The 26270-nt window shown below is 38.8% G+C and overlaps 1 protein-coding gene across 1 annotated transcript in view; it reads left to right on the top strand.

The window, feature by feature from the left end:
• LOC149843787 (ABC transporter C family member 10-like) overlaps window positions 1-23455 on the top strand; it is a 33315-nt gene extending 9860 nt beyond the window's left edge. The window contains exons 8-12 of the mRNA XM_090000968.1: window positions 4483-4697; window positions 5184-5489; window positions 22384-22447; window positions 22513-22752; window positions 23343-23455. Coding sequence (XP_089857094.1) covers window positions 4483-4697; window positions 5184-5489; window positions 22384-22447; window positions 22513-22752; window positions 23343-23455 — 938 coding nt within the window. The remainder of the gene's footprint in view (window positions 1-4482; window positions 4698-5183; window positions 5490-22383; window positions 22448-22512; window positions 22753-23342) is intronic.
• Window positions 23456-26270: the final 2815 nt, after the last annotated feature.

Below are 26270 nucleotides of genomic sequence, written 5' to 3'. Positions count from 1 at the left end.
TATTTCATCATTGTTAAGATTATTTTGTGTGGACTCATTATCACTAATGTCATCATCTCTAGATAATAGATCGAATAGAAAAGAGTAATCTACATTTTCCTCATGAGATTCATATCTTTCAAACCCACTAACATTTTCTAGAAAACTTACATTTCTAGACACATAGAATTTATCGTTTTCAACATCATAACATCGAAACCCTTTTTGAGTTTCGAAGTATCTAAGAAAAGCACATGGAATGGCTTTTGGTGAAAGTTTATCATTCTTATCTGTAAGAACAAAACACTTGCACCCAAAAATTCTTAACCTACTATAATTAGGGTCTCTTTTATACAAAATTTCAATGGGTGAAACCTTATTTAAATTTTTTGATGAAAGACGATTGATGAGATAGACGGATGCAAGAGCTGTCTCTGACCAAAATCTTTTTGGAATGTTTTGAGAAATAAGTAAGGTCATAGATGTCTCAATGATGTGTCTATGTTTTCTTTCGGCCAAACCATTTTGTTGAGGGATTTTGGGACACGATTTTTGATGGATTATCCCATGTTTTTCAAGATAACTCTTAAATTCATTTGATTCTCCTCCGGAATCGGTTCTAAAATTTTTTAATTTTTTGTCAAACTGATTTTTAATCATCATATGATAGGTTTTAAAAGTTGAGAAAACCTCATATTTATGTTTGAGAAAGTAAATCCAAGAATATCTAGAATAATCATCCATAAAGATCACATAATATGCAAACCCTCCTTTTGAAATAATGGGTGACGGTCCCCAAAAATCCGAATGAACAAGTTCAAATGGTTTTGTAGTAAACATAGATCTTTGATAAAAAGGCAAACTTCTCATTTTTCCAAGAGTGCAATCATTACAAGTGAAATTATTCTTATATAGATGTTTGGCAAAAGGTAAATAAGAAATTTTGGTGACATTAGGATGCCCAAGTCTTTTGTACCATACATTAATGTCTTTATGTTGCACAACATTACAAAAGGGATTCTTTGGAATACGAAGAAAGTCCACATAGTATAGATCTCTCTTCCTAGAACCTTCCCCAATCAACTTTCTGGACCGACGATCATGTATTCAACATTTATTAGATGAGAATTTTATATCACATCCATGGTCCGAGAGTTGAGAGACCGAAAGCAAATTTAAATTTAATTTTGGTATAAATCTAATTTTAGGAATATGAAAACCTTGTTCTTCAAAATTTCTGATTCCTTTGATTTCAAGAGAAGTGCCATCCGCGGTTGAAACAAAAGTTGAAGAGAATTTTTTTAAATATTCGAAAAGAGAATAAATATTTAGAGACATGTGAAAAGAGGCACCCGAATCCAAAAGCCAAGAAGTCTTACCAGGAGGAGAGAAGGTGGATGTGGCCGCTCCGAAAATTGCCCCATTGAGAAGTGGTTGAAGTGCTTCTACAATTTGATGCAAAGAAAGAGCTTCATTTGAAGATGATGAACTTTCTTCCTTTGGGGGTTGAGATGTGGTAGCCATAGCTAGCAACTTCTTCCATTTTGGGCAAAACGGTTTGATGTGCCTCGGTTCCTTACAAAAGTGACACGCAATCTTGCTATAGTCTCTTTTACCTCCTTGACCACTTGATCATTGATTTTGGTTTTTGAAGTGAGGAGGTTTGTAGGTTCTCAAATTGTTCTCCGGTCTTGAAACGACATTTACACCATCATTTTCTTCTTGGTTGGAGGATGTTGCAAGGACACTTGGGTTGTTTTTGCTTATACCCATACGGGTTTCTTCCCCACTTAGTTTGGTAATAACATCCTCAAGAGAAGGGGAAGTGAAGGAGGAAAGAAAGGAGAATCGTATTTGTTCGAATTTGGGTCTAAGCCCATTTAGAAAATTGAAAAATCAATCCTCCTTCAATTGCTTATACCTAAGCTCAATGGATTCACCACTCCATTTGGGTTCAAACATGGCAAGTTCATCCCAAATGGATGACAATTCCGCAAAATATTCTCTAATAGTCATTTCATTTTGTTGGAGGGTCAAGGCCCTTTTTTGAAGATAATACTTGTGAGATAAATCTCTTGAAATATACATCTTTTCAAGATATTTCCATGCTTGAGAAGCTTTTTTAAATTTTATGATGTTGGCATTGATCTTTGTCTCAACGGATGAGAAAATCCATGATAGGATTTTAAACTTTTTCATCTCCCATTCCTCATGCTTCTTGGAATAGTCTTCAAGAGCTTTATTTCTTTCATTACCTTCAAGAATTTTTATTTTTTTTTCTCCCAAAGTAATCTTTGGTTCCGGTTCCGGTATTGAGCCTTGGACATATCCCCAAAGCCCTTTGCCCTTGATATGGGCTTCTATATTTCCGGCCCAAACATGATAATTTGAGCCATTCAATTTGAACCCAAGAGAGAAGTGTGAATCCTTTTCCTCCATTTGAGAAGAGAAGAAAAGAGGAGAGAAGAAATTCTTACTACAAAAAAAGGGTTCCTTGAAACTTACTTGATGAAGTATGCTTCTTGATGCAAAAGGCAAGAGATCTTCACGCCGAAATCCAAGAGACAATGGAGTGCACAACTTTCGAGGCACGTGATGAAATGAAGTGACACACTATTCACTTCTATAATAACCAAGCTTTATACCATGTAAAAATATCTTCAAAGAGACAATATGCATACAAGCACTAATTCCTCACAAGAGATGTGCACAAAGGCACCCAAAGAACACTTGAATAGTTATGCATAAAGGCATAAAAAATTAGCACACACATGCACAAAGGCATAAAAATAAATCTTCTTTATTAAAATGCAAAGGAGCTTAAGCTCCCACACCAAAAGAAAAAGTAAAATGTACAATGGGAGAACCCCTATTTATAAAAACCAAAGAGGGACCCTTGGAGGGGCTCCAATCTAGTTGTTGGAGCCCCTCTAGTGACCGTTGGAGGGGCCCAACGACTAGATTGGGCCCCTCCAATGCAAGTACAAGATACAAAAGTAAAAAAGAAAAAGGAAGAAAAAAATAAAGAAGGAAAAAAAAACAAAAAAAAAACGTACAAGCATATTCCTATTGGAATATGCGTAAAATATGAAAAGTCCAAATTACCCTTTATCGGGTTTAGAAAATGATATATATATATATACATAGAGATACGTATACATATATATATGATATATATGTATATGTATCTATATATATATGTATATGTATCTCTCTCTCTCTCTCTCTCTATATATATATATATATATATATACAATAGGAATACATTTTAACAGTGAGTACCCCAGCAATTTTGAGTCAAAATGTACTTGGATCATCCGGTTGTGTTGTGTGAGCATGTTGTTTAAGAGTTCAGCTAATCAATGGTGCATAACGTACCAATTTCATGATTATCATGGCTTTATGAGGAAATCAATCAATTCATAGTGAAATTCCTAATAAAGGCATCACTCTAGTCTAGATGCATCGAGTGCAGAACAGTCAAGTGGCCAATATTTTCTTTTATCTAAGCTACTATCTTTCTGTGTTTATCATTGAAATCTGCATTATTGACATCCAATTATCTGTTAAAAATAAAAATAGTCTGAATCTATCAATGTTATCTATTTCCCACTGGATGAAGAACCTAGACTTTAAAGGCGGGGAAAAGTATTCAATTTCACATATATGCTGCTCAATCTTTGTTCTTGCTTACACTGCATGGAACCTATCAATGCTTATATATTTTCCATTGACAAAGAACCTAAACAAAAATACTACATTTTATAAGCCTTGAAAGGCGTGAAAGAACTATTTTCCTTCTCAGATATGCTGCTGAATTCATAGACCTGCGAATGCTTATCAATTTTCTGCTGGATAAAGATACCTAACTAAAAGGTATTCTCTAATATTTCATCTGCACACCATATTATACCTCTATCTTGAAAGGATTAATAACTTGAAAGAAAGAGCAGAAATAAAGTATGCTGGGGAAAACCTAATGCTTTAGGCAGTCATCTTTCGATTTTTTGTGCCAATTGTCAAAATACTGTAAGTTTGGAAGCTGGCTGAAGATCATTGGTTCCAGCTCATCGAAACCAGATAACATTAGATTCTGGTGATAAAGATTCAGAATAATATAAAACACACGAATGGGAGTATCATCGATTCACAAGATGCATAATTTTTTGGTCAGGTAACTGTCTGTAGATGCTTGTATTCTGAAACTTGGAAATTGTTTGCTAGTCCCTTGAACATTTTTCTTTTTATGTTGCCTTGATTACTTACGAGGCTATCCATCATGTTTCATTCTGTTGGTTTCTACTGCATGTATGCTAATTTTTAAGTTACATTATATTCATAAGCACAATTCATTCTAGAAAATGAAGAGAAGGGACAAGCACTGGATTTTTAGTTTTGAAAGTAATAAAGGGCATATCCATTTTTATGTTAGTGTTGCATATGCTATATATCTTTTCAATATATGATATAGTACTTGGCTGATGAGGTTAGGACCCTATGCAGGATTTATTGGGATGGCTCTGTCCTATGGTCTGTCCTTGAATTTATCACTTGTTTTCTCGATTCAAAATCAATGTACTTTGGGAAATCATATTATCTCCGTGGAGCGGATAAACCAATACATGCATATACTTAGTGAAGCCCCAGAGATGATAGAAGGTAGCCAACCTGCAGTCAACTGGCCTAATGTTGGCAAGGTGGAGATTCAGGACCTGAAGGTAATTTTTCATATTTTCTTTCGAGGGAAATGATGATGCTGTTTGTGTTTTGAAGCTTCAAGCTTTCAGCCAGATTAAAAGATTGACAAATTTCTGAGCAATTGTACTTTCATTTATCTTGTGACTATACCTTTGACCTTTCCACTGACCTGGGTGTGGAAATTTAAGGCTTTTGACTGTTTTCCTCCTAGGTTTGTGCAGACCAGAAGTACCTCACAAAAAAATGATTCTTCCTTTATGCCAACAACACTCAATGTGGGTAGTGAAAGGCCCATTGTGGAAGTACATGAAACATACCAAATTTTATGTTAGACACGGTTGAAGTGGTGATAAATCCACTAAAGGTTGTGACTACTATTTGTGATAAATCTTCAAAGATGTACAAGATCATCTAGAAGCTGTGTTTATTGAACATAGATGAGCACCATGTTCTTGTGATCCTGCCTCTTAATGAAACTTATTGCTAATAAAATTGTGGCTTCACAGATCAGATATAGACCAGACACACCACTTGTGCTTAGGGGGATTAGTTGCACATTTCAAGGAGGACAAAAGATAGGGATTGTCGGTCGGACAGGCAGTGGGAAGACGACTCTGATTAGTGCATTGTTTCGTTTGGTTGAGCCTGCTGGGGGAAAAATTATCATAGATGATCTTGACATCTCTGCCATTGGTTTACATGATCTAAGGTCACAACTAGGGGTCTTTCCTCAAGACCCAACCCTTTTCCATGGAACCGTTCGGTACAATTTGGATCCCTTGCAGCAATGCTCTGATCATGAAATCTGGGAGGTATTATTCTCGTTCTTGCTCAAGTATTCATTTACTACACTTTTTTCTTAATGACATTTACTACACTTTTATTTTTCACTAATTGGATAGTGCCATTCTGAATGTTTCATCTTGCTTTAGTATTTTGTTTTCTACTTTGCCTTTTATTCTGGCTGATTGGATAGTAGCAGTCTGGATATTTCCACACTTTTATTTCAGTTTAACCCTTCTGAATTGATTTTTAAAATTCACATTTCTGTGAACCGTGTAGTACCGAATTTTATCAACTACTATGTTTCCCCTTTTAAAAACTCACTCACTGTGCAAACCATTGCGATTGAGAAAGATATGCGATCACATAGGTGCGGATGTGGATACAGGTGCAGGTGCAGAGGGTGTCAGATGGCTATTTCAAAGAACTTGGGTGAGAGAGTGAGGATATATATATATATATATATATATATATATATATACACTCATGTTTGTGTCTGCATTTATGTATTTATGTATATAATATAGACAAAACTGGACTTCTTTATGGTTAACTGGATCCACTTTTGGATAGATATGGACCTCGGTGTGGTTGACTTCGATCACACCAGCACAGGTGTGTTATCCTTTTAGAAACGTCCATGTAACATAGCTTATGCCTTTGCTTCTAAGGTATGATCTTCATAGGACGTGCCAAAAGTTTTATGTTGGTTGCCACTGATGTCAATCCTCTTTTTTTTTTACCAGCCCCATGTAGTTGAGATAAGCGTCCGTTTTTTTCTCTTATCATTGGCCCCGACGGCGGTCTGCCGGGGGGGGGGGGGTGTCGACTCACTTGCCTTCCTCTCAGCTCCATCTGCATCCCAGTTCGCACCTCCTGGGTATTGAGATCGGCGACGCTGCTCGGTTGCTGGATATCTCTCTCTCTGCATCTCAGTTGCTAGCTCTATCAGCTGTCATGGATTCAACTATTTCTGGTCTCCATTCTGTTTTCGGGGATATACTTTGTCCCCCCCCCCTCTGTTTCGTTCGGTTCTTCGCCGGATGACTCTCTCGTCGGGAATGTTTAGCGTTCCTCCATTGGTAACCGTAGACAGAGGAGGGTTGTCTTTCTAGATTCGGTTTCTCCTGATTGGTCTCCTCGTAGATCGCCCAGGTTGCGGCAACCACAGGTCTTTTCAGGTTTTGTGCCATGAAGCTTGTTTGTTGGAGAAGGCATACGATAGAGTATCTAGGGATGTTCTCTGGTGGACAATGAAAAAGGTGAAAAGGATCCGAGACCCGGGACCCGACCCGAGTCAACCCGATCCATGTAATGTAAAGATCGTGTACAGAGTATACGTTTACTCTTAATCGGGTCTGGATACACCAGACCTGGATCCATATCCATGTAAAATAAAGTTATAAATGTATTCCTTTAGGTCACGATTTCATACAGAAATCGTGACAGCCACAGTTCTTGCATTTCGTCTCTCCCTCTCTCTCTCTCCCTCTCTCTCTCTCTCTCCCTTTCTCAATGCAGGTACGGGTGGTGGATTTCTAACATGGTATCAAAGCCAGGTTGAAGCCTGGCCTGAGATCGCCTTCTCGTCTGCGTGCATTTTCTTCCCCCTTTCCTTCGTGTTCTTCAGTTCCGGTAAGATCGATAACGTCTCCTTCTTCTCTTCCGTCAACATCTCCTCTTTTCTTCCTTGTTCTTTAAGATCTGATTCTCTTTGGAATCAAAGTGGACTTTCAGTTGGATTTGCCGTCGTGAAAAGACGCAGACCAGTTTTCTCTTCCTCGATCTGAATATTTTATTTGCTGAAGTTAATGCTTGTGCTATTTTTGTCTGCATAAAATTCTTCTCTCGTTCTTCCCTCCTCTGAATTTTTTCTGTGTATCCTGTTCATGTGAACCCAGACCGTGAAAAACGAGGGGCTGTATTTCACATGAATCGCTGAAATCGATTCACGTGAAACATCAGACCAATCGTGTGCCCTATTTCGTTTTCTGTTTGACATTGCCTGCTTGTCTTCCTTTACTGTTGTCGTCCGCTCGATCTCCCTTTGTCTAATCCCTTTCACGCATTCATTTCTACATATTCAAATATATATTTGCCGTGTAGTTTTTTTTATTGCTACTCGTTTAAAAATATATCTAACGTGGAAAAGTTCTTTTAATATCAGTTTTCTGGAGAGCATAGAAAAAGGTTAAGTCTCTCTATTCTTATTCTCTGAATCTGACAGCCACAAAAAAAAAAAACTGAGCATTTCGTGAACACTTTTGCTGAAATCCACTCTCTATGGATCCCTATTCCCTTCAATCAAATATTTCTTCAAGTTTTCTCAACCAACTCATTTCTGAAAAGTTGAATACCTCAAACTTCTTGATTTAGAAGAGACAAATCATTCCCTTTATAAGGAGCCAAGGTCTCTTAGGTCACTTGGATGGAACCATCCCTGTTCCACCATAATTTGTTCAGAGAGAAGAGAAAGATGATCAAGGTGCGAGTTTGATCATATATGTCAAAAATATAGAATTTCTCAATTAGGAAAGGAAAGATCAATCTGTTGTTGCATACATCACCTCAACCCTGTCCCAAGAGGTCCTTGTTGCCATTCCCGACAATTGTATAGCATTGCAACTCTGGGAGCGACTGGTCCAGACGTATTCACAGGTTTCACAAGCCAGGATGGTTTTTCTAAAAAGAGAATTTCAGTTGCTAAGAAAACATTCCATGACCATCATGGAATATTTGAACAAGATGAAGACCATCACAGATCAACTTACAGTTATAGGATGTGTCGTTAGTGACAATGACATGGTGCAACAAACTCTGAGCGGATTGGGATCTGACTACAATATGATAGTCACTTCACTATTGTGCCTTCTTGTTCTTCCTACCTTTGATGAGCTACGAGCCAAATTGATCCAGTACGAAATGACTCTGAAGGGATTCTCTGAAGAAACTCACATTCACCCAAATTCTCAAGAAGTTTTTGCCACAGGAGTGTCTTATGGTAGAGGACGGGGACGAGGAGGACAAGGGCGAAGTGGACAAGGGCGAAGTGGACAAGGAGGACGTGGTCTGCTTCCCACTCCAAATATGTTAGCTCATGCGCAGGGATCAAGATCCATTCCTACTTGCTTCCTTTATAACAAAAGGGGGCATATCAAGGCAAATTGCTGGCATAATCCAGAAAATAAAGGAAAGGGTCCACAAACGGAAACCAAAAGAAAGTTCACAAATACCAGAGACAGTGGAGAGATTAAAGATCTGCTGATATCTGCCTTATCAGAGTTGAAATTAAGGCAGAGCAATGAAGGCACTTGGTTTGTTGACTCAGGGGCAGCAACTCATGTGACAGGCGATGCAGGTAAAATTTCTAACCCTATTCCTTATTTTGGAAAAAGTAAGATTGTCATTGGAGATGGATCCCACCATCATGTTTCTCATGTTGGAAAAACTGTCATCCCCATGCCATATTCCACTCTTACTCTTTCTGACGTTCTTCATGCTCCTGACATCAAGAAAAATAGTGTCTCTGTTTCCAAACTTATTGATGATAATAATGCTTCAGTTGAATTCAATCCCTTGTCTGTGCAGGTCAAGGACCTACGCACGAGGGAAACATTCGTTGAAGGAAAAAGACGAGGCAATATGTATGTCTTTGAAGAAGCTCTATGTCATGTTGTTCGCCCTGTTCATCTGAATTCGAAGCCTTCATTAGAGTCATGTTCATCCGCTTATGCTAATGTTTTTAGTATTTCTGAATGTAATAAGCCATTTTTGTGGCATAGTCGATTAGGACATTGTGGGAGTCATTTTATTGAAAAACTTGTCTCTAATAATCTCATTCCAAATGAAAGTCTCAATGGGAATGAGAGCAGTCATAAGTGTTTCAGTTGTTTTTCATGCAAGAGTCATGTATTGCCTTTCCATTCCATTAATAAGAGAGCTTTAAAACCTTTTAAGATAATTTGTTTTGATGTATGGGGACCCGCCCCGATTGCCTCTGGATCCGGGAGCAGATACTATCTAATCTTTGTCGATAACTATTCCAGATACACTTGGATATATTTCATAAAAAATAAGTCAGAAGTCTTCTCTTTGTTTCAAAGTTTTCTTTCCTTGGTCAAAAATCAATTTTCTGAGTCCATTCAATTTTTTCAATGTGATGGAGGTGGGGAATTCTCATCCCGTGATTTTATTTCCTTTCTCCGAAATAACGGAATAGGAAGAAGGGTGTCCTTCCCTCACACCCCTCAACAAAATGGGATTGCTGAACGAAAACATAGGCATATCGTTGAAAGTGCCATGAGCATGCTTCATGACAGTAATCTTCCCATCAACCTATGGACAAAAGCTTTTCATTCTGCCGTACATGTGATAAATAGACTACCTATGGTTGTTTTGGAAAATAAGTCTCCTTATCACTGTCTTTTTGGAGCTCATCCTAGTTATCACGATCTGCGTGTTTTTGGATGTGTTTGTTATGTGCATATTGATCAGTCCCTGAGAAACAAGTTTCAGGACAAGGCCAAAAAGTGTAAGTTTGTGGGATATGCAGATGACTGTAAAGGATATAGGTGTTATGATCCCATCAACAAACACATCAGAACCTCAAGAAATGTTGTCTTTGATGAACAAAATTTTGATCGTGAAGCTGACGCAACGAACATATCAACTGAAGTTTACTATCCTTGGCTGAGTTCAAAACTTTTTGCTGGCCCCAATGAAGCGTGTTCCTCAGATTGCGTGCAACAAGAAGAAGAGATGTTTGAGAACACTGGGACGTTGGGATCACAGAATGCAGAGGAAGTACCAGGTAGATATAAATGCATTGTCTATTCCAGACAGAGACCGATAGCATCAAGTCATTCAGATCATGTCTCAGTCACCAATCCAACTCCTCATACTCTTGAGATCAGAAAATCAAACCGCATACGACATCCTATTGATAGGTGGGTCAGCTATAACAACTTTTCCTTGGATCTTCAACTCTTTTTAACTTCCCTCAATAAGGAAGATGAGCCCAATATGTACTATCAGGCAGTCACTTCTACCAAATTGGTAGAAGCCATGAATGATGAAATGCAAGCATTGCATGAATGTGGAACCTGGGAAGTTGTTCCCAGACCACCTGACAAAAATGTTGTCGGATGTAAATGGGTCTATAAAATAAAGTACAAGCCAGATGGAACCATTGAACGATATAAGGCAAGGCTTGTGGCAAAAGGATTCACTCAAGAAGCAGGGCAAGACTATGATGAGACCTTTAGTCCAGTTGTAAGAATGTGAACAATTCGAATTATTATTTCTCTGGCTGTTGAACATGGGTGGAAGTTGAGTCAGCTTGATGTGAAAAATGCATTCTTGCATGGAGATTTGAAGGAGGAAGTATACATGGAGCAACCTCCTGGATATCAAGAACAAAACTGTAAAACCCATGTGTGCAGGTTAAACAGAGCTATCTATGGTCTGAAGTAAGCATCTTGCTCTTGGTTTGATAGTTTCTCGCTAGAGATTCAGAAACATGGATTTTCACGTTCCATGCTGGACCACTCATTATTTATTTTTAAAAATCAGATTGTGACCACTCTATTATTAATTTATGTCGATGATATTATCATCACAGGAAACTCTGCAGCCCACATTCAAGAAGTCAAAGACTTACTAGGTCAAAGGTTCAAAATGAAAGATCTTGGAGTTCTACGTTATTTTCTTGGCGTAGAAGTTGATAACCAGGCTCATGGCTTGACACTCACTCAGCATAAGTATACCGTAGACGTTCTCAGCAAAGCAGGCATGAAAGACTGCAAACCTCTAGGAACTCCGAGTGTGCTTCATCAGAAACTTAGCGTTGATGATGAAAATTTGTGTGATGACCCCACCAGGTACGAAGCATAATAGGAATGTTACAGTACCTCACATTCACTAGACCTGACATCGTTTATTCAGTCAATCAAGTATCTCAATTTATGCATACGCCACGTACTGGACATATGGAAGCCGTCAAGAGAATCCTTAGATATCTGAAAGGGACTATTGGGGATGGATTGATATATTCACCACAGTCATATGACAAAGATGAGCACGAGCTTATTGTATATTGTGGTGCTGACTGGGTAGGAGATCCTGACGAATGAAGATCTACATCAGGATATTGTGCCTTTATTGGAAGAAATTTAGTCTCTTGGAGCAGTAGAAAACAAAAGGCTATCGCTAGATCGAGCACTGAGGCTGAATATAGATCCATGGTTGCTGCTACTGCCGAAGTCACATGGATGAGGCATCTACTAACTGAAGTAGGAGAAAAGATCTCCCACACTACCTTGTTATGTGACAACCAAAGTGCTATCAACATGTCATTCAATCCCGTACATCACAGTCGTGCTAAGCACATTGAGATTGACCAACACTTTGTGAGACAGAAGGTTGAAGAAAAAGAGATTGAGCCTGAATTCATCAGTACTGAAAGGCAAGTTGCAGACATATTTACCAAAGGGTTAACCAAGGATCGTTTTTGGATGCTTAAAGGCAAGTTGTTCATGGTCCAAAACCATGATCAACTTGAGGGGGGGTGAAAAAGGTGAAAAGGATCCGAGACCCAGGACCCGACCTGAGTCGACCCGATCCATGTAATGTAAAAATCGTGTACAGAGTATACGTTTACTCTTAATCGGGTCTGGATACACCAGACCCGGATCCATATCCATGTAAAATAAAGTTATAAATGTATTCCTTTAGGTCACGATTTCATACAAAAATCGTGACAGCCGCAGTTCTTGTATTTCGTCTCTCCCTCTCTCTCTCCCTTTCTCAATACAGGTACGGGTGGTGGATTTCTAACAGACAATGATGAAGAAAGGTGTTTCTCTCAAGTACATTAGTATAATTAAAGATATGTACGAAGGAGTAGTAACCAATGTCCGCACTTATGGAGGGGTGACAACCAATTTTCCTATAATGGTTGGGTTACATCAAGGATCTGCATTAAGCCCTTTTCTATTTGCTATAGTGATGGATGAGCTTACGAGATCAATTCAAGAAAATGTGTAGTGGTGTATATTGTTTGCTGATGATATTGTTTTGATTGATGAGTCTAGAGCTGGGGTTAATGCTAAGTTAGAATTATGGAGACAAACATTGGAAGCAAGAGATTTTAAGTTGAGTAAGACAAAATATATGGAATGTCGGTTTAGTAAGCAACGAAGTAGTGATGGGAGTGTAGTGAAGCTTGGTGAGCAAGAAATACCGGTGGATGACTGTTTCAAATATTTGGGATCTATCATTCAAAAGTATGGAGAAATTGATGGAGATGTAAATCATAGGATAAAGGTTGGGTGAATGAAATGAAAAAGTGCAACTGGAGTGTTGTGCGATCGTAGAATGCCATTGCGGTTAAAGGAAAAGTTTTATAGGACGACAATTAGGCCCACTTTACTATATGGTACGGAATGTTGGGCTGCCAAGAGACATCATATTCAAAAAATGAGTGTAGCTAAGATGCGTATGCTTAGATGGATGTGTGGAAATACAATAAAAGATAAGATTCGAAATGAGGAGATACGTAAGAAGGTAGGCGTTGCATCAATTGAAAATAAGATGAGAAAGAATCGTTTACGGTGGTTTGGACATATTCGGCGAAGGCCTAATGATGCTCCAGTTAGAAGGATGGAGAAATGAGAAAATATATTAGTTAAAAGAGGTCGGGGTAGGCCTAAGAAGACTTGGATGAAGATGATAGGAAAGGATATGAATGCTTTGAACCTCACCGAGGACATGGCATTGGATAGAAATGATTGGAGGAGAAGGATTCATGTGGAAGACTCAGAATGATTTTCTTTTTTGGTTCATATCGCCGATCCTAATTGTTTTGGGATGAAGGCGTAGTTGTTGTTGTTGTAAGCTTGTTTGTTGGAATATTAGGGCCCCCAATTCTGCCTCCAAGCGCTTGTTTTTGGTGAGTTGGATTAGACAGGCTAATCCTGACCTGTTTGTCATTTGTGAAACTAAAATGGATGACATCCCGCTTGCGGTCGCTTCTTCCATTTGGCGGGGTGCGGATTTTTTCTTTAAGCCAGCGGTCAACCATGTCTGTGGTATCCTCCTCTTCGGTAAGAAGTCTTTAAATTTATCGCAGTTGGACATGGGTCTTTACTCTTTGTCTGTTGCCTTCAACTTATAGTCGGTTGGTCGGAGAGCTGTGGTGTCTGTGGTTTATGGACCCAACCTCTCTAACAGGAGGCCCACGTTTTGGGATGACCTTGATAGGTTGGTTACTTCTAATTATCAGTGCCACCTTATTATGGGCGATTTCAATTGTTTACTTTCTCCTCATGATTCTAATTCTATCGCCCTTCCTAATCCCTTTATCTGAGGCTTCCAAGACTTTGTTCACCGGCATCTCCTTTATCCTCTTCTTCTTACCGGCGAGCGCTTCTCTTGGTCGAATAGGCGGTCGCGCTCGTGCTGTCAGGTTCTAGACAGGGTATTTGTCACCTCTTCTTTGTTGGACCTCATCCCTGACATTAAATGTGTCTTGCTTGCTCCCTCTATCTCTGACCATGGTCAACTCATCACTCTTTGGGGGGATGGCTTCTCCTTCACAAGGCACTTTGTTTTTTAGCAATGGTGGCTTCAGGAGCCGGATTTCAATTCGGTTATTTCGGCCTTTTGGTCTAAACCTTCTGTCGAGCATTGGGCTGCTCTTTGGCTTATCAGCAAGCTTTCACATCTTGCTAAGGATATCAGGGTCTGGATCCATAATTGCAACGTTGTGAAATTTCAGCATTTGGATGCCTGGGAGCGTGAGCTTTCTGAATTGTACCAGTATATGTCTTCCCCTGACCCTTTTTTCGAACCTCAACTTTTGAGTCTCCAGGCCAGGTCCATTGAGCTATCTATGTTGTTGAATAACTAGAGAGTCAGGGATGAAATATGTTAGAAGCAACGATCAAGGGTGAATTGACTCAAAGTCGGTGATGGTAACACTAAATTTTTTCACTCCTATGCGTCCCATCGCCATCGAAGGAAGGCCATCCCTTCTATCTCCATTGAGGGTGTCTCTTTCTCTGATCAGCTTGTCAACTAGGCCGTCACATGCTATTTCAAGTCTATTTATGCCTCTTCAGTGATTGCGGAGGGGAATGTTGGGTTTGTCATGCTACGGGCGATCTCTCATAACCAAGCCTGTGCTTTACAAAGAAGATTCTCGGATGTTGAGATCCTTCGTGCTATCAAGGATCTGTCTGGTTGGAAAGCGCCCGACTTTGATGGGTTCAATGTTGACTTTTTCAGGATTTTTTGAGATTCTGTCAAACCGGACGTGGTTAGCCTCTTCGATAAGTTTTATCGCAACTCCAGGCTGCCCTACCCTTTTCATTTAACCATTATTTGCTTATTTCTAAAGACGTCGATGAAATGAAATGGGGATCTTCGAAACACGAGCTTAGATTAACAAGAGCAAGTGTCAAGAATGACACTAAAGCATAACCCTTAAAAAGGGTATAACTGGAAACAAAATAAAAAATAAAAATGTATTCTTTATTGATATGAAAAACCAATTGCTTAAGAAGCATTGGAGTAAAATACAAGAGGGGCTGCACCCCTTTATATACACAGCTGAAAGAGGACTCAATAGAGCTGTTGGGCACAGTCCAACAACTCTGAATGTGTCAGTCCAACAGCTCTATTGCTAGTCAAGTCGGGACAGGACTTGACTAGCAACAGTCATTCTAGTTCAAACTGAACTAGATGACATAAAGACAAAATAAAAATAAAGGAAAAAAATTACAAAAAAGAAAGAAATGAAAAATGTATTTATATATATATAATAATATAATATTATTATATATACATATATGTACAGTTTTACATTTTAACACTCTCCCTCAAACTTACGGTACAATGAGCGAAAGTTTGTCTAAGAGAAAGTGAAATCGGGGAGCAGCGAAAGGCTTTGTAAAGAAGTCTGCTAACTGATATTCTGAAGTGACATATGGCAGATCAATTATCCTGTGTAGATATTCCTCTCTGACGTAGTGACAATCCATTTCGATGTGTTTGGTGCGTTCGTGGAATGTTCTGTTACTGGCAATGTAGATCGCACTTTTGTTGTCACAACACATTTGTGAAGCCTTTGTTGCTTCAACTCCCATGTCAGCAAGCAGTCGTCGGAGCCAAACTACTTCCATGGTCGTGGTTGCCATGGCTCTGTATTCAGCTTCGGTGGATGAGAGAGATACCTTCTGCTGCTTTTTACACCTCCACGAGATTAATGATTCCCCTAAAAAGACACAAAAGCCAGTGGTTGAGTGTCTGTTATTGGGATCACCTCCCCAATCAGCATCAGTATATGCAATTAAATCAAGAGAAGAGGCGGAAGATAAGAAAAGTCCTCGTGAAAGAGAGGACTTGATGTATCTGATAATACGCATGACTGCTCCCATATGAACAGAAGTAGGAGCATGTTGAAATTGACTTGCTGTATGAACAACATGTGCTATATCTGGTCTGGTAATGGATAGATAGGAAAGTGCCCCGACAAGCTGTCTGTAAGGAGTAGGGTCTGCAAGAAGTTCTCCATCACCAATCTTCATTTTAACATTAACAACTTCTGGAGTGTCGACTTTCTTATCATCAGTAATACCAGACCTGAAAACAATATCAAAAGCAAATTTAGTCTGAGATAATAAATATCCTTTAGGAGAATAAGCAACTTCAATGCCTAAAAAATATCTCAACAAGCCCAAATCAGTCATTTCAAAATGAGATTTAAGAAGTGTTTTGATTGTTTCAACTTCCTGTTTATCGCTTCCGGTGATGATCATATCATCCACATAGTAGAAGTACAATGATCCCTGCATCAGAATTCTTAATAAACAAAGCAGTGTCAGTTAAACAGAATTGAAAACCAATATCAATCATAACACGACTAAACCTATCATACCAAGCTTTTGGTACTTGTTTAAGTCCATAAAGAGCTTTTTCTAAGCGAAGGACTTTACCCTTAGGAATACTTAGACCAGGAGGGGGTTCCATATATACTTCTTCAACTAGCTTTTCATTTAAAAAAACATTTTTGACATCCATTTGAAAAATAGACCACTTTTTGATAAAAGCTAAGGCAATTAAGGTTCGGACAGTAGTCATACGAGCCACCGGAGCAAAGGTTTCTTCATAATCAATCCCATATTTTTGGGCATAACCTTTGGCTACTAAACGGGCTTTATATCTTTCAAGAGTACCATCACTCTTGGTTTTAATTTTATAAACCCATCGACATCCTATAGTTTTCTTCCCTGGAGGAAGATCTTGAATATTCCATGTAGAAGCCTTTTCAAGTGCATCTAATTCAGCTTTCATGGCTTCTATCCATTTGATATCATTTTTTGCTTGAAAATATGTGGATGGTTCTTCATATGAGTGAATTAATGCAATAACTGCCCTATATGTGGGTGAGAAAGACTCGTATGATACAAACTTTCCTGGAGGCCTCGAGATTCGGGTTGATTGTCTAGTTGGAATGTTAGAATATTTCTCAAGTGCACATGGAGGATTAGACTCTTGTCGCCTGGAATATTGAATACTAGTATCTCTATGAACTTCTTCATTTTCAACATTAAGATCAATAATTCTTTTATCATCATCAAAGTTACAGTCAAGGTCATATTCATCAGATGTTGATGTTAGATCTAGCAAAAAGGAGTACTCAGTGACGTCTTTTAATTTTCTAAAATCAAAGAAGCTCTCCTTTTCAAGAAAGGAAACATTTCTAGACACATATAGTTTATTATTTTTGAAGTCAAAACATCTATAACCTTTCTGGTTTTCAGCATATCCTAAAAAGGCACAGAGAATCGCACGAGGGGAAAGTTTATCATTTTTGTCAGTAAATATGAAACATTTGCACCCAAATATTCTTAGTCTAGAGTAGTCTGGAGAAATGTTCATAAGTTTTTCAATGGGAGTGATATTTTGTAACGAAGAAGATGGCATCCTATTAATGAGATAGGTGGCAGTTAAGGCAGCTTCTGCCCAAAAGTCTTTCGGGACTTGATTTGCTATTAATAAAGTCCTAGTGGTTTCTATAATATGGCGATGTTTTCGTTCTGCCAGTCCATTTTGTTGAGGTGTATAAGGACAAGATCTTTGATGTGTGATGCCATGCAATTTAAGATAATTTTGAAAATCTGTGGATAAAAACTCTCCCCCTGAATCTGTGCGAAAAATAGTAATATCATTTTGAAACTTGTTTTTAACCATATTATGAAAAGTTTGAAAGTATGAAAATACTTCAGACTTATGTTTGAGAAAGTACATCCACGTATGTCAGGAGAAATCATCGACAAAAATAACATAGTAAACAAATCCTCCTTTAGAAATTACTGGTGCAGGACCCCAAACATCCGAGTGTATTAATTTAAGTGGTCTTGAAGAGAAAAAGGTTCTGTTCTGAAATGGTAATCTTTTCATTTTGCCGAGAATACAATCTTTACAATCAAATGATTAAGAGTTACAAAATTTCCTAGATTTGGAAAATGTTGGATTTTGGCTATATGTGGGTGACCAAGTCTCTTATGCCACAGTTCCAACTCTATTTTTTGAATATTATAACAAAAAGCTTTCTTCGGCATTTCCAAAAAATTCATGTAATAGAGTCCTCCTTCTCTATGGCCTTCCCCAATCAGCTTGCCTGACTGGCGATCCTGTACCCAACAACCATGAGAAGAAAAAGAAATATTACACCCATAGTCAGAAATTTGAGATACAGATAAAAGATTTAAATTTAATTTAGGAACATGTCTAATTTCTGGAATAAAAAAAATGTTTTATAAATTTTTTCAAAATTTCCTATTCCTTCTATTTCAAGAGAAGTCTCATCAGCAGTAAAGACCTTTGACACACTTGTTTTATTTTTAACATATTTGGATAGACTTTGATTATTTGGGGTCATATGAAAAGATGCACCAGAGTCAAGAAGCCAAGAAATTTTACCTAGATCAGAAAAAGATGAGGCTGCTGCGCCGGTTGAAGCTTCAGATGAGGAAGAGGCACCTTTGATGAGAGGCTGAAGAATCTCCATTAGTTGGGCCAGGGAAACTGGTGCATCCTGATCTTTAGGCTCCGATCCAGCAATTGCAGCTCTTTTTTCTCTCAGCTCCTTTGGGACATTGTGGCCTGTAGTGTCCCGGTTCATGACAGTGATGACAAATAACTTTCTTCTTATCATAGTCACCATTTTGTCGGTTAAAGTGAGGAGGCCTATATGATCGAACATGATTCCCTGGTCTAGACACGGCTAAAACGGAATCATCTTCAATTTTTAAAGAACCTTTCCGGAGACGATTTTCTTCCATCGTTAACTCTTCAATAGTTTCAACAATAGAAGGAATTTTTCCCCGGTGAAGTAGGGCCGATTTAGTGGTTTCAAATTCCGGCCTTAATCCAGTGATAAACTGGTAAAAATGTTCAGCATCGAGTTGTTTCTGACGAAGCTCGATGTCTTCGGCACAATGCCACTTTGGTTCTAAAAGGGAAAGTTCTTCCTAAAGTTCGGACAACCCATTGTAATATTCACGAATAGTTTTGTCTCCTTGTGTCATCATTCAAACTTTTTCTTGTAGGTTGCACACGTGTGCAATATCTTTAAGGGAATACATATTCTTAAGGTATTCCCATGCCTTATCGGCATGATCAAATTTGGCAAGACTTGAGCATTTTTTAATGTCAACGCTATTGATAAGCCATGACATTATCTTCGCATGAGATATTCTCCATTCTTTCCATTTCTTCTCGTATGAGGCAATAGCCTTGATTTTCTCTTCTTCCGATAGAGGGACCTCTTTATCTCCCTCCTTTTTAGTAAGAGATAGCTTAGGTTCCGAATCGGAACCATCCACAATCCCCCATAAGCCTTTTCCCCATATATGGTGCTTCATGATTGAAGCCCATGTTACATAGTTCGTATCGCTTAGTTTCATAGGCATGATGGTGACTTTATCATTGTCATCCATCGATTACAAGGAGAGAAAGAATAAGGATAGAAGAGAAACAAGAAGGAAAATGAAAAAGAAAGAAAAAAAAACAATACAACAAGATGTGAAATCTTCTCCAATGAAGTGATAAAACACTTCTCTTCAAGTGGCGAACACTTTTGCAAACGGGCACGGAAACCGAGGCAGCTTTTCCTCAAGATTTAGTACTTCCGCGGCTCTGATACCATGAAATAAAATGGGGATCTTCGAAACACGAGCTTAGATTAACAAGAGCAAGTGTCAACAATGACACTAAAGCATAACCCTTAAAAAGGGTATAACTGGAAACAAAATAAAAAATAAAAATGTATTCTTTATTGATATGAAAAACCAATTGCTTAAGAAGCATTGGAGTAAAATACAAGAGGGGTTGCACCCCTTTATATACACAGCTGAAAGAGGACTCAATAGAGTTGTTGGGCACAGTCCAACAGCTCTAGAGCTGTTGGAATGTGTCAGTCCAACAGCTCTATTGCTAGTCAAGTCTGGACAGGACTTGACTAGCAACAGTCATTCTAGTTCAAACTGAACTAGATGACATAAAGACAAAATAAAAATAAAGGAAAAAAATTACAGAAAAGAAAGAACTGAAAAATGTATTTATATATATATAATAATATAATATTATTATATATACATATATGTACAATTTTACATTTTAACAGTCGACACTTCGGATATCTCTCGGTTCCGCCCGATCTCGATGACGAGTGCTCTTTACCGTATGATTGCCAAGGTTTTGGCAAACAGGCTGAAATCGGTAGCTCAACAGATCTTCTCGGACTCTCAGTTCACCTTCATCCATAATAAGAGGGTTCATCATTCTTTTATCATGGCAACCGAGGTTATGCACTCTTTGCATCTTTGCGGTCAACCTTCTTTCGTTCTTAAATTAGATTTTCATAAGGCTTTTGATTATGTTCAATGGCCCTTCTTATTTCAAATGTTATCGAACTTCGGATTTGGTCGTCGGTTCTCTGGTTGGGTTAGAGAACTAGTCTCGAATGCCTAGGCTATGTTGAATATCAATGGCACTTTTGGGGAACGGTTCAAGCTGAAGCGGGGTCTGCGTCAAGGTTGCCCTCTTTCGCCTTTATTGTTCAATGCGATCGTCGAGGGTCTTGTTGTGCTGCTTAAGCAGGCCACTGCCTGCAGTTTCATTGATCCCTTACCGGTCCAGGACTTCCATGCTCATGCTCTTATTTATGCTGATGATATGATCATTTTCGGTCGCGCTAGTGTTCAGCAGATGCTTTGGTTCAAGCTCATTCTTCACTTTTTTTTCTCTCTTTCTGGCCTTTCTCTCAATGAGCAAAAGTGTTCTCTTTCTATGTTCCACGTTCAACCCTCTATGTTAGCTACTGGGATGAAGATTTTTAATTGTGTTATATTTGAGCTGCCTATGTTGTACTTGGGTTTGCCGTTACAAGTTAAGCGTCTTTTCTCTGTGGCCTGGGCTCCGACGCTTCTTAAAGTTAAGCGTAAATTACTCTCGTGGCAAGCTTCTTATCTCTCGTATGTTGGCCGCCTAACTTTAGTGAAGCACGTTCTCTCGACCATTCCAGAATTCTTCATGTCTATGTTTCTGATGCCTGTGGGTGTGGAGAAGCAGCTGACGCGTCTGTTGGCAGGCTTCCTTTGGTCTGGGTGTCATCTCAAGGGTAAGCGCCACCTGGTTGGCTGGTGTTCGGTGGTCTTGCCGCGTTCTATGGACGGTTTAGGTGTTCCTGCACCCAGACTTAGGGGTATTGCCCTGGTCTCTAAGCAATGTTGGCTTGCTCATCAACCGGATAATCATTGCGCTACTTTTCTTCTCTCTAAGTATGGGCCTCCTTCTCTCCTTTTGGTCTTCCTACGCTTGCGGTGTGGAGCGTTTTCTCATCTGCATAAATCATGGTTGTTGGCTTTAGCTTTCTTCAGCGACAATTTTGATGATCCCGTCGATATTGGTAACTGGGTGCATTGGGCTATTGCTCATAGCGGGAAGTTCCTGACCAGCAAAGTCTATAGATCGTTGTTTTCCCCGGGGCGGCCTGGTTGCCCGAATCTGTGCTCTAGACGAAGGGCCCTTTACCCCGTTCTCGGGTCCTGGCTTGGTTAATCTTATACGATAAGGTCCAAACTCACTCTACCTTAAAGAGGTGGGGCTTCTAGCTTCCGAGCTAGTGTGTACTTTGTCATGCTGCTGAAGAATCCTCGTTTCACCTCTTATGGTCTTGCCCTACCTTTGTGGAGATCTTTCGTAGGACTTGGAGGCACCTGGAGGTCCTGGTTATGGAGGAGTCATTTGCGCTAGACCTCATCTTGGGTCCGGTCTGCCTTCGGCGTAGTAAGCGGTGGCGGTTACTTTGGAGGTCGTGGTTGTTTACCACTTGGTGGTTCCTTTGGATGACGCGCAATGATGCCGTTTTTCGGGAATCTCCGGTCAACATTAATCATCTTGCTCAAAAAATCTTAGTGGACGTTTACGCGATTCTGCGTATTCATCTTCCTGATCTAACGTTTCCTCCTGCTGTTGCTCCGCTCCCTCCGGATTTTATTGGTTTTGCGGCTCTTGCGTGAGCTGCTTTTTTTCGTTTGTTTGGCTCCTGCTTGTTTCTGTTTTGTTTTTGTTTTTGTTTTTTTGCTTTTGTTCTCTTTGGGTTAAACTTTGTTGACCCTTTCTGTGGCTATGTTGAAATCCTGTTTTGGCTCTCTCTCTCTCTCCATTTTCCTGTCTTCTTTCCTCTATTGCCTGTTTTTTTTTGAAAGGTAACTACAGAATCTAATAGACAGATGCTGGTTTCTTTTTCCTTTTGTTTTTCCACACCAGGAAATTGCAATATAGTCCTTTTTCAATGGTTTTGGTGGCATCTCTGCTTTCTGTACTTACAACTTAATTTCATTTTTGTCTTCACAGGTACTTGGTAAATGTCAGCTGAGAGAAACTGTGCAAGAGAAGAAAGATGGGCTTGATGCACTAGGTATGGTAGTTGGATTTAAATTTTGTGAAGCATAAGAGCTTTCACTAAACATTCTGATTTTGCAGTGGTGGAAGATGGATCAAATTGGAGCATGGGGCAAAGGCAGCTGTTTTGCTTGGGGAGAGCTTTACTGAGGAGAAGCAAGATACTGGTGCTAGATGAGGCAACTGCATCCATTGATAATGCAACCGATTCAATCCTTCAGAAGACGATAAGGACCGAGTTTGCTGATTGCACCGTCATCACTGTTGCACACAGGATACCAACAGTGATGGATTGTACAATGGTGCTTGGGATAAGTGACGGTAAGTCTTTATGCATTACGTTAAATTCATTGGTCTGAAAAAGGAAACCTTTGCAATCGGTTTGACAATGTAAGGCTAAAGTAGCTCCAACATTAGGTCGGAAAAAGTGATATCTTGCAAATATTTCTTCTTGAATGATTTTTTCAAGAAAACCCCAAAAGGGGACAAATATTGATAATCTTATTGTTATAAATACCAAGACACTGTCATAATAATTTTTCAACATCTTTGTAGAAGTTGTGGTCTTCTGAAATATTTTATTTTCAGTTTAATATTGTAACACTGTTTATTTAGGAAATTCAATTTTTTTTTCTGAAAAAAACACTTGTTTTAAAGTTCTCTTGAGAAAACCCCTCGAAAATATTTGGCCAAGTGCCAAGACCGACATTGGTGACCATGACATGACCCAATCTGTAGAAGAGCTTCTTATGATCAGGCTTCTTTTCAGTGGAGCAATTGGAGCCCCATCCATAACTGCCCTTGGCTCTATGTATCTGCATCAATAAGGATGCCTTTGGTTCTATGTATCTTCATCAATAACTGCCCTTGTTAGGTTCTTTATGTGAGTGAGTTTTCATATTTGTTTTCAGGGCAACTTGTGGAATTCGATGAGCCATTGAATCTGATGAAAAGAGAAGGATCTCTTTTCGGGGAGCTCGTCAAAGAGTACTGGTCTCATACGTCCAGTTCTGCTATTAACTAAAGGAATTTACAGTGAAGCCATCACGACTTTCATCATTGGAGGTGAACTCGTTTTATGAAGCCCTCTGATCTTCATGCTTTGTCACAGAGAGCGTAGACAGATCCTGCATTGTCAAAATTATGGAGCTGGCCTGCAGCCGACATCACATCTTGTGTACCAGATCCTGAGCTTAGATTTTGTGTTCTCATTGTACCAAAACATTCTCAATGAGAATAAATACATGTGAGATAAATATAGCTTGACATCTTGACCAACCTAGACATCCGTCCCAACTCGATATTCATTTCTGTTGCAATAAAAGCATGTTTTGTGTAAGATGGTGTGTTTTTCAAGTAAGTTTTTTAAACATTTGGTACTTCCGTTTATAGTTGTGGAGACAAGTTTTCATACCCGACTAACACCCGATGCACTATGGTGTATTGAGTACCAATGCAACTATGGTCACAGTGGCCATGGCTCTATTTTGATCTCTTGATCTCTGTAAACTCTCTCCACGATTACAAATAGGCTCCTCTATTTCATCACAATGAGAACCATCTTTTCCAAATACATCATGTATTAATTCATCCATATCATTTATGTTATCTTCACATGCATCATGTTGTCTTGTATGTGGGATCACAAATTCATCATGATATTTTGAACAAAACCAAAACATACCCTGTGATCAACAAGCAATAAGCAATTGTTGCCTCTTATACCTTATATTTTCATCATTAATTGCATTGTTTTCATCAACAAAGGTGATAAAGCTGTGGACTCTGCTCAAATAGGCAACACTATGTCTATCAAATGCAAAACATAATCGCCATTATATGCATTATATATCATTTTTTTTATTTCTAAACAATAAAATCTTATTTCTTGGCATAAATACCTATCCTTTTAAATCCAACTTCTATCGGCCATGGAGACTAACTGCTTCTGCTTTCGATCACTAGTTTAAAAATTACACATAAAAAATTTATACATGAGAGAGAGAGAGAGAGTATGACAAGGATTCCACCTTTTGAAATTATAATGATAAAAGCAAACTTTTATTTCATTTATTTGAGCATGAATGGTCCACATGAAACTCTTTTTCTAATAGGGTTAAGTATTTCACCTTTTCTAATTACGAATGATTACAACTATTTTGGACACTTGGTATTGTTTTCACATTGTAAATATAGATTGTTTTATTGACATAAAAAATTTCACAACTAAGCTCCCATTCATGATTTTTTTTTGTGAAATCATTCAAACATTTTATGCACAGCAGTTATCAGCTGACCACGATGCCTGACATATTAGTATAGTCTCAAAAATATGATAACCTCCATTCAAAAATTTACATGTTTTGACATTTGGTTAGCAGTTACATCACTAAATTGCAGTTACATGTCAACTTATTAATGTTAGGTATATTTCTACTAGCATTTTTAAAATCTTCATTTACACTATTTTTACAACCCGACACCAAACCCAGGCCAATTCATTCTGACAGGTGTTTCCCACCATTAGGGATGTAAATGCTTAGAATTTAGCTCAAATGGGGCCAATACTAAATCTGACTAATGGGATTTTGGCTAAAAAGATTCGAGTTCAAATTCAGATTCAAATGATGAAAAGCTCGTACCAAAACCAATTTATTTACATATAATCAGATTTGGATATCCATCAAATCTAGATACCCGTCAAATCCATAGCAAAAAAAATCAAAACCATATTTGCATCTAATTATAATCGAATTTGGTTTTGGCTTACCAAATCAGAATTTGCTTTTAGCTTTCCAAACCAGACTAAACTAAGTTGGATTTAGTCAGATATCAGATAAAATTCGTTCCAATGGCATCCCTATACAGCATGAAAACATGTGCGTTCTCGCATTTCTCATGATCTCTACGAAATTTGGGTTTATTACACCTTTCCTCATAAGAAAAGTGATTTTATGGGGAAGCCATCCTGGGAAGATTTTGTAGTTTCATGGGAATATGGCAAATGAGCCCCTAGCCCCACTAGCTCTTCATGGACGTGTTACACATGGTGCTTGTGCTTTTGGGAACCCCAAAACCCGTCTTGGCTCCACCCCATTTTCAGGCAACATTTGCCTGTCTTTGATCACCTTCCGGCTCGCTACAAAGTGGGTCGCACCCGCACCTGGACGGGTGCGACATTTGGACACAGCTTCCTTTGTGTTAGGTGAAGTCAACTACATCGATGTTCATTTCTATCCAAAAGTAGATTCACTTAACCCTAATCAAGTTCATTTTTTATCTATATTATATATATAAATACATAAATTTATACACATACTCATAATGTTAACTTAAAATTGTTAAAAATTATATGTATATATATACCCTCTTTGCACCCCCTCGCACTCAAGTTTTTTTTAAAGTACCGCATCGGCACCTGCACCTATGAGACATAGGTACGGAGTCATCCTTCGAATGATGAAAGTGATGTCAGGCTAGTGGAAAGAAGCACCAGTGGAATGGCTCCCTTTCTATTGAATGAATTTAGTTCTCAAACAAAAAAAAAAAAGTTTGGCTGGATACTGAATGGGCTTGCATGTACTTAACTCAGCAGGAGAGTCGTCGAGGAAAACAAGTTCACGGTTGAGCCCAGACAACATAAGCCTATTTTAGAGCGGTCAATTCATTTGGTTGCAGCATAGTCTAACCTAGTGTTGTGAGAGGCGTACGCCTCAGAGGTGAGGCGCACGCTCAAGGTACTGAGGTGTTGCTGTGATGCGCAAATTGCCTCTCATCACAGTTCCCCGGTTACAAATTCCCCGGTGGCGAACTTCGCCGTTGGCTGCTCAGTCTTCTCC

Source organism: Nuphar pumila, chromosome 3, assembly GCF_984573655.1.
Source record: "Nuphar pumila chromosome 3, dmNupPumi1.hap1.1, whole genome shotgun sequence".
In the NCBI taxonomy this organism is placed as follows: domain Eukaryota; kingdom Viridiplantae; phylum Streptophyta; class Magnoliopsida; order Nymphaeales; family Nymphaeaceae; genus Nuphar; species Nuphar pumila.
Note: the sequence above shows the minus strand (reverse complement) of the source record. Positions and strands in the feature narration are given on the sequence as shown.